This window comes from Triticum aestivum, chromosome 1B, assembly GCF_018294505.1.
Source record: "Triticum aestivum cultivar Chinese Spring chromosome 1B, IWGSC CS RefSeq v2.1, whole genome shotgun sequence".
NCBI classification, from domain to species: domain Eukaryota; kingdom Viridiplantae; phylum Streptophyta; class Magnoliopsida; order Poales; family Poaceae; genus Triticum; species Triticum aestivum.
In genome coordinates, this window is record NC_057795.1 from 664,613,818 (window position 1) to 664,625,863 (window position 12,046).

The following is a 12,046-nucleotide window of genomic DNA, read 5'->3' on the forward strand; positions in this document are numbered from 1 at the left end:
GGTCCTTCCTCTAGCGCGCCCCGCAAACCCCCTCTCCCTCCTCTCTTTTCTTTCTTTCTTGAGCAACAAGTACAGATCTTCTTCCTCCTTTCCTCCTCTTTTTCCTCCTTCCTCTTCCTTTTCCGCCCAGATCTGGAGAACCAGGCTGCATCCATGGCGTCTTGACAAAAAGCAACATCAAAAGGTAACCACCGTCCTCCAAAACCTCTGCCCCTCCTCTGTTCGTGATTTGACCAGGAATTTCAAAGAGAGTTCCCCCTTCATCGTGATTTACCTAGAAAAAAATCAAGTAACTCCCCCCACCCCCCTCTCTCGTAGGATTTGTAGGTGTGTGCAAAACACTAAGGAACTAATGATCCAATTTTAGGCAATTCTATTGCGTTGACTAAGCAACTGCAAAAACAGTCCCTCCATGCTTGATCATGAACCCCAGCCCCCTCCATGGTTGGAAAACTAAGCAACTGATACTCCAATTTAGGCAATTGCAGTGTGTTTGTTGAGCAAATGCAAAAAAAGAGGGGATATGAACAAAAAAACCTTTTGTCCCTGCTTGAGAGATCAATAAGATTTGTCTGTTCCTGATTTGCAAAACTGAGCATCTATGTGCATAATGTAAGAAAAAAGTGGGGGAGGGGGGCTTTCCAAGCAACTCCCCTCTCTCATAAGGTTTACAGATGTTTGCAAACAAGATAAAATGAGCAACGGATCCTCCTACTTTAGGCAACTCTATTGTGTTCCTTTAACAACTGCAGAACATTGTGTGTGTGTGTGGGGGGGGGGGGAATATGAACAAAAAAAAGCTTTGTCCCTACTTGAGAGATGAAGAGGGGTTGTTCTTTTCCTGATTTGCAAAACGAAGCAACTATATGCATTATGTAAGAAAAGGAGAAACAATTTCCAAGCAAACTTCTCCCTCTCATAGGGTTTGCATGATGTTTTGTAGAAAAAACTGAGCAACTACCATTCCAAATTAGGCAAAAAATCTATTGCATTCATTCATCAAACTCTAGACACACAGAGATAAAAAACAAAAAGGTGTGCATCAGGATGTTTGCATTCATCAAACTGCCAGTGTCTACATATAGTTCTCAATGATCCATAAAAGCATAGTAAAAACTGAAAAATATAGCATTCACACAAAAGCATTCAAACCTAGTTCAACACATATGCATCTCCTCTCACAAAAAAAAGATGTGAAAAGTAACAGCATTGCATAGAAGATCTGCCTTATCCACACAAAGCTACTACTTTTTTTTTTTGAAAAAGGGTCTTCTGCCCACGCTTAGATCTGCCTAACATATGTGCATTTTCCCCCACTGTGAAAAAGCAGTTGTCGCCTCTTGTGTGCCGGTGGTAACAGAAACAACAAAATGTATGACCAAAAAATTGAATTTGTGTGAAAAATAACACAAAAGTTGCCTCTGTTTATCTTTACAGTTGCCTAAAAGAATGTATATGGTTGCCCTGTTTTAATCTAGTACTGCTTTTACCTCAATTTCTCCTCCCAACAAAAAAATATGTTTGTCTTTACTGCACTGTTATTGACAAGAAAAAAAATTGTTTCTGCAGGGTCAGCTGATAAAAAGAACGGAGAGGGACAAGAAAAAAAAAGGATGATTGATCTCAATGAACTACCGGTTGACGTAGAGCCTGTCAACATTTCGGTTGAGTCGGGTGCCCCGTTCTTAAATACAGCCTATAATCAGCAGGATATCCATTTGGAAGAGGGGGTTGGTGAGTCCCCAGACCCCGACATTGGCTCTAATAATTCTCATGTTTCGACCACCCATGTCGCTGCTCCCAACGCTGTAGTTGGTCCTGCTAATGCTACAGTTGATGATGCACCTGACTTGGAAGATGAAGAAGTAGGGTCGCAGCTGCAACTGCCCTATGTTGGTATGCGATTTGACACGCTAGTGGGGGCAAGAGAACACTACAATCACTATGCTCTAGCGGTGGGTTTTTCAATCAAATCAAACACGTCCCACAAGTCGGCATACACAGGTGTGCTGGACAGTTCAATCGGTGCATAGGATACGTTCTCTGGAACCAGTTACCGGTGGCATCTATCCCTTGTGGATCATGAGAAATGAGGCGCCGATTCAAGTGGTTTACTAGAAGTAACAAATGACAGTAAGATCATAGTAAGATAGTGCCATCGATGTTTGTTTTTCATGTTCACTATATAATGGTTAAATTCTCTTTAAGAAAAAGATGATACATCACTATATATTAAGGGGGGAATTTAAAATTTTCAATCCTTAACATTTTCAAAAATATAAAAATGGTCCCTTAACTTCAAAACTAGCAAATCTTAGTCCCTAATTGAAACCAGACAAGTTTAGTCCTTCCTGCTTCTTCGGGTGGTTTCCTGCCGACATGGAGTCATATGCTCAAATGTTTTAGGTGCTTGCAAATTTTCATCGAAAAATATCATCCGACGAGCTCTACATGTGAGCAACAAAACAATGCTCAAAAGTGCTCAATACTTTGAGCAATGAAATCTTTTTCTTGCGTAGAGCTCCTCCTCAAACATTTTTTCAGCATGAAATTTGGCAAGCGCCTACAAAGTTTGAGCATATTTGATGTCACAAAATTTCATATTTAGTTTTCTATTTTTTTGAATTTACGGTTCATGAGGGTTTAAGGACACCCGAGAGCAGACATGGCCACCTAGGCTATACCTAGGTTTCGGCCCATGAGCTCACGTACCCGACACATCATGGGCCCCGCCCGACACATCGTTAAACGGAGCGTACCTCACGCAGCACGCCCGAGGCCGTGTCAGGGCCGCGTGGTCAGGCCCATGTTCCGGCACAAGGCGACACATTTCTTTCTAGAATTAATTTTATATAGGTCAAAACAGCCCAAATTGGCCCAGAATCATGTGCTCCATAAGGGATAAATGGGCCATAGGCCCAACGCCTTTAACTAATGTGCTGGGCCTGGAGCAGGACGAGATCACTAATTGAGAAGTACTCTTTGTAATACAAGATGGGAAACTCCCAACTTCCCAGCGGTGAGATTTTTCTTTTTTCGTAGATTCGTTTATACGAAATGTTTTATCTCTTAAACCGTGCATCAAAATCTCGAACCATTTTCATCGTTGGATTCCTCGCGCCGAGATCTTTGAAATTAGATCTCAGGTTGATAGATTTTGATGTAAAAAAATTAACGAAAAAACCAAACAAAAAAACCAAACCGGGAGCATGTTTCCCCCTTTCCAGTAGTCATTTTCGTGAGGCACGTCGAAACTAAAACCATGCCTCTCGCAGAAGCAAAATCTCACGGAAGGAAAAAAATAGAATTTTTTTTTGGTTTTCGAGAGGTAGCCGTGCCTCTCGCGGAAGCAAAACCATGTCTCTCACGAAGAAACACGTTTTTTCGTTTTCGTGCGGCACGACCGTGCCTCTCACGGAAGAAAAATCATGTCTCTCATCGAAGAGGAATGTATATATATTTTTTGTTATCGGGAAGCACGGCTGTGCCTCTTGCGGCAGCAAAATCGTGTCTCTCGCGAAAGCAAAATCGTGCCTCTCACGGAAGCAAAACCGTGCCTCTGACGAAGAATGAAAGAAAAACACGTTTTTTCCATTTTTGAGAGGCACGACCATGCCTCCCGCGGAAGCAAAACCGTGCCTTTGACAAAAGAAAAAGAGAAAACATATTTTTCGTTTTTGAGAGACACGGTCGTGCCTCTCATATAAGCAAAATTATACCTCCCTCGAAAGCAAAATCATGCCATCACGTTTTTTCACGCATTTTTTTGATAAAATGTTAAGAAAGACGGGTGGAAAACAAAAAGAAAACACCCAGAACGCAATATATGACGACGGTTGAGAGCGCGCCAAATGGTCTCAGGCCACCCATGTGATTGGTGGGCGTTGCTGTCGGCACGGCACGGCCCGTCCCGTTTATAAACGGGCTGCCGTGGGCCATGGCAGGCACGCTTAATAGGGGCCTAGCTGTGCCGGCCCATTTGGTCAGGCCACTCTCTCTTCAAGCCCTAAGGCTCCACGCTCCCCCTCCCGGCCGCCTCCGCACTCTGCCTTCGCAGCCGCCGCCGCCGCCGCAGCTATGGGTGAGCCCCTCCGTCTACCAGCTCCTCTTCCTCCCGCAACCTGGCCCGTTTGCCTTCTCGCACGTATTATTGCGCGCTCGTTTTGATGGATTCGTGGTGGCAGGCGCGTACAAGTTCGTGTCGGAGCTATGCAGGAGGAAGCAGTCGGACGTGATGAGGTTCGTGCAGCGCAGGGCTCTCGGCTCCCAGGCCAAGCAGGTTCGCTTTCCCTCTTACTCCAGATCCGATCCTCTCCTGTGTTCCTTGTGCGATGCCATGGCTGGGTGCATCTATGTCTGTGATTGCTGGCCTAGGCCGAGTAGTTTTCTTTGTCTGTATTTCTGGTTGTTCGTTGTGCGGGGAAAATGCGTCTTTTCTGCCCCGTCGATGCTAGGTTTAGTTTTAGTTGATGGAAGTTAATTCCTATGCCATTTTTCTGCAATAAACTACAGCTGGTCTTTTGGAACAGATCCGAGCTTACTCCGGTCATGATGCCACCAACAAATGTTTATAAAATACACGCGCGAGGAGACACTATCTGGTTGTCTCTTGCGTTAACTACCAATTTTACAAGCTTTAACCGCTTGTGTTCATTGCCCCGTTGTTTCCGAGTAGTAATTTGGACCACCCCATTCAGTTTATAATATCTGAAACTTATGTACTGCGGACATAGTTAATTGCATCATTCATGTCTAAATTCTTGCCTTGTTTCATTGTTGGATGCCTGTTTCTGTTTCTATGCGAGCCTTGCACACTGAAGCATTTTCATTGGACATATACACAGCTAGTTCCTTGGGATCATACATTGGATTGAGGGTTTGATTGGTAGTATTAGATGCTACCATTTGGTAAAATGTTATTGTCCATTAAGCATTGGTGCATAGCTGGCGCCGGAGGTGGGTCACCGCAGTGTCAGGAATGAAGGGAAGGGCTGGCGCCGGAGGGGACTGCAGCCGCAGCCATTAGAGGTCAGATTGGATCTGACCGCTGCGAGCATGGCCAGAGACAACGGGAAGGGGCGCGGGAGAAAAGGAAGGATCAGCGGCGGAGGAAAAACGGAACGGGAGGGTCTCGACTTGCGGGGCTCCGCCGTCTTCGTTTTGCCTGGGCGCCGCCGTCTTTGATCTGCCTGGGTGCCGCCGTCTTTCTCGTGGTGGAGGGACGAAGGGACGAAAGAGAGGCTGGAAATGATTAATGAATTAAACAGAGAGACCCAAAAGGATTCAATAGAAACCAATAGGGTATTAATTTCATAGTCGAGGAAGTATTGGCAGAGGCTAAATCAAGCAGAGTAGACCTGTTTTCTTCTAGATCAAAATTGACATTAGCAAACGAACGAATAAATTCATTTAGATTGACTGCCATTGCTCTGCCCCAAACAAAACAAAACAATGTAGGTCGCTATCAGATCTCTAGCAAAGCAAACCTCCCTGAGAATTAGGGCAATTCTAATGAGGGAGCTTAGCCTAGGTTCTGAACTGGTTTCCCTTGTAAGCTAGCCCTACTCATATGGAAATCCGAATGGCGATGAATCCAATCCAATACAGACATCCAAACAATACAGTGGTCTCCAATACAGACATCCAAACACAAAGTTAGGGTAATATGATGGAGCTGTTCTGTACTATGTGATAGGCCTATAGTGCAATCTTCATTCATTCTACTCCCTCCGTTCCTAAATATAAGGTGTATTAGTTTTTCAAAAAGTCAACCGTTGTCTATGTTTGACCAACTTTACAGCAAAATATATAAAGATTTATAATACTAAATATATAAAATGTAAAAATATAGTTCATGATGAATCTAGAGATAATGATTTGGTATTCTAGATATTGATATTTTTGTCTATAAACTTGGTCAAACTTAGAGAAGTTTGACTTTTTGGAAAAATAATACACCTTATATTGAGGAACGGAGGGAGTACTAATTAGCTCGGTCCGGAATTTCTCGTTTTTATTACTCCTACATTGATTTGCAACAAAATGTTGTATGTTAAAGCGAGTTTTGAAAGGTAGGTAAAGCAATACTAGAAATGCGTGTACAAAATTTTCCAGATTTTTTCGTGACTTTTGTTAGTTCACTGCAAGTCCATTCATATATCTTGTCGAAGGAAATGATATTAGAAGGAGGCTACAGATCTAGACATTTGCTACCCCTTTTGTTGTAATTTGTAATGTCAAGTTTGTTAATTGTTGTAGCTTGGCAAGCCTATTGAGGAGACCAAGGAAGATGTGTACCCGAGGACCCACAAGTCGCCTGCCAAGATACGCATAATTTTGAAATCTTTCAATAACCAGAAGAACAATCTGAAGGAGCTTGCGCCATACATGCATAAGGTCGGGCTGCCTGAATCGCGGTCCTTATACACCGTGCTGCGATCACCTCATATTGATAAGAAATCCAGGGAGCAATTCTCAACGCATGTGAAGAAAGTGTTTGTGGAGAAAACAGCGGAGACGCATGAACTGGCCAAGAAGTTCTTCTGGTTGAAACGGCTTCGTATGTTGGGGGCTCAGTACGAAGTCGTTATTAATTTCAAGACACGCTTGGGTAAAAAGATTGGCTGCAGCAAAGGTGGTGACCTGCTTTGACATCCAAAACAGGGTTCAGGCATAGAATAAAAAGGAGGTAATAACAATATGACAAAATGTTTCTTTTGGGCAACTGAATTATCCCCTTATATTTAAAAATAAACCATACTGGGTTGGTCGCTGATGAATTAATTGGTTTTTGCTTCCTGGCTGCTTTCTTGTCTTGTAGGTACTAGAGCTGCTTCAGGCCACACACAAGCTATCCATCCAACTTGTGTGGATCTTAATTTCTGGCCTTGGTTTGATCTAGCATGTAAGTACTATATGTTCTATGTAATGTCATATGGAACTAAGGATGCATGTGACCTATGTGAGGATGTTGCTTTTTTGGTAACCATCCATGTATTTCGAAAGAAAATGGTGATAATAATATGTGGAGAAGAGGATAGACGATGTCTGTCTGTCTTCTTTTGTTGTGATATACTAGTTCCATCTATCTGCCGGAGCCTGAATATATGAGAGCCAGCATGAATGTTTGATGTGTAAGTAACCGAATCTGGTTATGTTATGTGGGTGACAATCGATTCACGTACTATCGAGATTATGGTGTGATGCTTCATTATAACCGATATAAAACTATCTATAGAGTATCTAATGTAGCTAGGGTGCAGATGAGCAATACAGAAGGCGTCTGCCGGTTGCCGGTTGCTGCAGAACACTAACCGGTCGAGGAACGGCAATGCTGCCCTCGCGCTCCGGCGTCTGAGGCTTCCGGCTCGCCCCGCGGCGGCCGTATCCTTGAGCAGCAACACCGCCTTACGGTGGGGTACGTCTCAAAACATTAGCTGGACGCATGTATCACCTCGAATTCGCATTGGCTTTATCAAGGAGGAGGAGGTGGTGAGATTAAGATGTAGGCGTGCCCTAATTACCTTTGTTACGCTTACAACAATTATGCAAAAGACACGCTTGCGACTTGGCAGATCTCACAAGCTTACCAATCTTAGACTAGCCACAGTGGGAGTAACTTCAGTAGTAACATCGAGTCCAACTCAGTAACTTTGCTTATATAGCAATGAGTTAATGAAGAGAGAGATAGTTACAGTAACTTAGCTAGTTACTGTAACATCACATGTCCCAATGCAATATGAGTCTATAACCTAATAAACGAAGCTTTGCATGTTACCACACTTATGTTACTATCCACTATGAAGGTAGTAATATAGTCTAGGGATTTGTGTATGTTACTAGTATATGTTATTATGCATTGTGGCTAGTCTTACTCCCTCCGGTCCTTTTTACTCCGCATATTAGAATTCTCTCGAGTCAAACTTCACAAAGTTTGCCCGTATTTATATGAAAAAATATCAACATCTGTCATGCTAAAGTTATATAATATGAAACTTTAAGTCATGACACATTTAGTGGTATTATTTCAGATTGTGAATGTTGGCACTTTTTTCTACAAAGTTGGTCAAACTTTACGAGGTTTGACTTCAGTCAAATCTTATATGCGAACTAAAAAGGACCGGAGGGAGTATGCGCGTTTATACTTTGCGGGGACAATAAATATTCTGCACCTTCATTGACTAGATAAAATGGCAGCCGGCATAACTCAACTTGCGGCATCTTTGATTGATTAATTTAATCCACCTGCTTGCGCGCGCACTCGAAGTCGAAGCCACGCTGGTAATTCTTCTTGGATGATGATGATGTTGGACGACGACAGGCCTCCTTCCACCGGACCACGTGCGTCTGCGGCGACAGAGTCGGATGTGTCCTCTCCGGGGGGCTTCTCGGGCAGGGCAAGCTCCTGGTCGTGGGGCTCGGGAGGAGGGGACTCGGGCTTCGGAGGAGGGGACTGGGGAAAATACCAGGTGCTACGGGAGCACCTAAGTTGCTCCCGGAGCTCCTTAGCCGTTGGATTTATAATCTGACGGTCATCTAAGATACGCTGAATTTGGTTGCAATAATGAACTTTTAGGGGTATTTTTTTGAATAAATGCGCGAGCTCTCTCCTTGGCCTTTGGATTTTAGATCCAACGGCTGAGAAGCTCCCGAAGCACCTAAGTTTAGGTGCTCCCGGAGCACCCGAGGGGACTGCTAGTCATCTGTTGGATACTGTGTCCCATGATTCATAGCAAGTTTTTCTCCGTTTCAGCAACGGAGCCGCATTAAGTTTAAGAGTTCAATATTAATATTCTCATACATATCAAGTGACATTGACGACCTTTTTTATCATCAAATCCTCACACACATATTCTCTCCCTCCCTCTTCCTCACTCTCTCTCCCCCTCTCCTTCTCTCTCTCTAACACACACACATATCCATCTTATTGGACACGGGACCATAATGCATCTATTTCACACACACGCTAGTGCATAGCAATATGGATTATGTGTATTATATTTGCCACCACAACTGAGGGAATTAATTTCATGTGAATCGGCCAGCCACAACTCCAAGAATACGCGAAGGAGGTGGCCCGGGTCGGCATCGGCGCCGTCCGGCGCGGGCCACGGGCCCGCTTCCAAGTGCGTCTGCGCGCCGGCCACCCACGCCGGGTCCTTCAAGTGCCGCTTCCACCGCACCAACTCCCAGGGCCAGGGAAGTCGCCCTTCTTCGCCCCCTTCACCGGTCGCGGCCAACGCGGTGCCGCGGCACCCGGCCTCGCCGTCTTCGTCCTCCGCACCGTCGCGAGCCAGTGACGCAGCCCAAGCATCGGCCTCGAGAATCAAGAACACTCGACAATGGAGAGGGAAGGGAAGATCATATACATGTCATAAGAAAGGGAGTTTATTTACTGCTCCCTCGATGTATTGTTTCCTTTGTTTGGAGATTGATTACCATCCGTGAGTTAAGGTAAGGTTAATGTGATTTAAGGTAAAGTTAATTAATTTAGATTTGATCTTTATAGATTGTTCGTGATTGATTCTACATTACTAAATAACTTGCACTGGTATGGAAAGTTCTGATCTGTTTAGATTTCTTTCGTTGTGTGAGAGGGTGACGCGAAAATAAACCGATGAAGTGGGGGGAGGGGACGAAAAAAATCTACAAAAAAAACCAGCGAAGGTGGGAGGAGGTACCAAAAAAAACCATGGGAGGTGGGACGAAAAAAAACCCTGAAAGCGAGACTACCAACTGCTCCATTAGGAGTAGAGATATATAGGACTATAAACCATGTTCAACTTTTTTTTCTCGAATACGCAAAGCTTGCGCATCATTGCATTGATAGAAGAAGTGAGAATGATTACAGGAGGTGGTACAACACATGACACGGACGCAAGGGGCGTGACCATGGTGCCCGAAACGGAAAGATGAGAGATGCACGACCCAAACAAAGAAGAACACGGCTAAACTCTCCGACCAGAGAAGCAAACCAATCTACAACTAGACGATCAAAACTCCGAAGCCCGCACCGAGGACGCCGCGAGCAACCAAGACAACGCCTTCAAGAAGGAGAACGACACCGAGATGCCGTCGTCGTCCGATATGGAAACCCAGACCTAGGGTTTCCCCTGATGCTCGAAGAGGGGCACGGAACGGCCATGGCAACGCCTCTAGGAAGGTGACGACACGCGCGTGCGTCGCCGCTGCCAGCAAAAGATGCGGGGCTTTCGCTCTGGCCAATTCCAAGCAATCCCAAGCCGTCGAAACACGAGTCGAAGAGGAGGTCGTCGGGTGTAGGCCGGTGCTGCGACTGCAGGAAGGGGAGCCATGCGCGGTGCCAAAGGAGGCACCATGCATCGCCGGGCGCGCGAACTCCGGAGGAGGATGAAGATGCGTGGCTGCGCGGAATGAAGTGGGGATGGGACGGTGACCATAGCCCCGAAAAGCCAGGATTTAGAAGGAACGCAGATCCGAGCCACCGGGACCGGAGCAGCAGGGACGCCAGTGGGCCCAGGGAACTGGAAGGGGACGCAGCACCCAGAGCATGCCAGTGACTAAGATGCACCGGGATGGATGGCCAACCAAGACACCACAGGGTGGTGATGGTGCGGATATGCCAAGGAGCTAAAGAGCCAAGAGAGCCGGAAAGAGCGCATCTTTCGAGGCTAGTCGGGTCCGAAGCCGCGCCGGCCGGGCGCTGGAAGGGGGCGCAGGTCCATTGCCGCCGGGCCGAAGCCGCCCCTGCGGGGTGAGGGATGGCAAGGTGGTGGTGTTGAAGCGGATTCGCGCGCAGCCAAACCCGGCCGGCGTGCCAAAGAAGGCAGACACCGACGGGCAGAGCAGCAGCCTCCATGGCCGGCCCCCGAAGAGGCGGACCTGACAGGGGCGGGCCCAACTCAAGTCAAGGGTATTCAACTGAATACCCATTATTTTGGGCAAAATACTAGGTATATATACTGTTCTGTATATAAGAGAAAAATGAAACTGGGAACACGTCCACCACAAGTCCACTACTAGCCAGTTGGCCCAGTAGCCCAACCTCTCTATTTCCCTCGACACCACGAGTCCACGACTTGGTCGGTTGATCCAGTAGCGCCGCATGTACGCACACGTCTACCCTGACGAATGGGCACCTGCCTCTCTTCCCCTGACGCACGCATCGGTCGTTCTGTTCTCACACGAGACGCCACTCTGCCGCCGGCCGGCCAAGGCTGTTGCCGTCGCCTCGCCTGATCGGAGATCGCGCGTCGGCACGACGCACCACCGCAACGAATCCACCCCTCGCTTCCTGCCTTTCTTCGTTCTGACCTTCTGATCCTTCAAGTCGACAACGGACAGCAGGCTGAATCAATTCAACTGCCAGAACCCCAGATTGATCTATTGAAGGTATAATTGCTAATTAGAAGTACTAATCCTTCGACTTCTGAAAGTAGGATCTCTTCCCTCAAGCCGATTCAAACTGAATTTCATCGATAAGTGCAGAGTACCAACACACTTTTGTTCTCGCTGCCCAGCAGGCCGCTGCATTGCTGCAGTATAGAGAGGGGCAGGGTTTGAGCTCCTATAAGTAATAAGTTAGTCCGGCCACTTCTCTTTTATTTAATTACAGTGGAATTAGAGACTTGTTTGCGGTCAATTATGAATTGTTTAGACATGATAATTTGGTATTTTTCATTTGAGTTTGTAATGTGAGAATTTTTACAAATTTTGAATTTGTTACAAGGATCATTATGTATAACGATTAGTACTCTGAAACTTGAACAATTTTACTTTTCAGGTGTAAAAAACATGAAGAGGAAGAACACGGATGAGGATGGGGACATCATCACTCATTTTTAAAGCATCAAGGATCGCAGTTATCGTTTAATGAGGTTTCTTATCATTTCTATTTTTTATCCTCTACAGATCTTAGATTTCCCCATGATATGTTCAACATTTTTTACTTCGATATGTTGAACAATACCAAAGTTATGATTAATTTTCGTGAATATAATATATTATGTGATATCTTGTATATATTTTAGAACTAGTACAATATACTGTTACAATCGGTTATACTCGT

The 12,046-nt window shown here is 45.4% G+C and overlaps 1 protein-coding gene across 1 annotated transcript; it reads left to right on the plus strand.

The window, feature by feature from the left end:
* Nucleotides 1–3,962: 3,962 nt before the first annotated feature.
* LOC123146397 (ribosomal protein S10, mitochondrial) lies at nt 3,963–7,072 on the plus strand. Its single transcript, XM_044566058.1, has 4 exons — nt 3,963–4,081; nt 4,185–4,279; nt 6,259–6,688; nt 6,821–7,072. The coding sequence occupies exons 1-3, from the start codon at nt 4,078–4,080 to the stop codon at nt 6,649–6,651; spliced, it is 492 nt and encodes a 163-aa protein (XP_044421993.1). The 5' UTR covers nt 3,963–4,077; the 3' UTR covers nt 6,652–6,688; nt 6,821–7,072.
* Nucleotides 7,073–12,046: the final 4,974 nt, after the last annotated feature.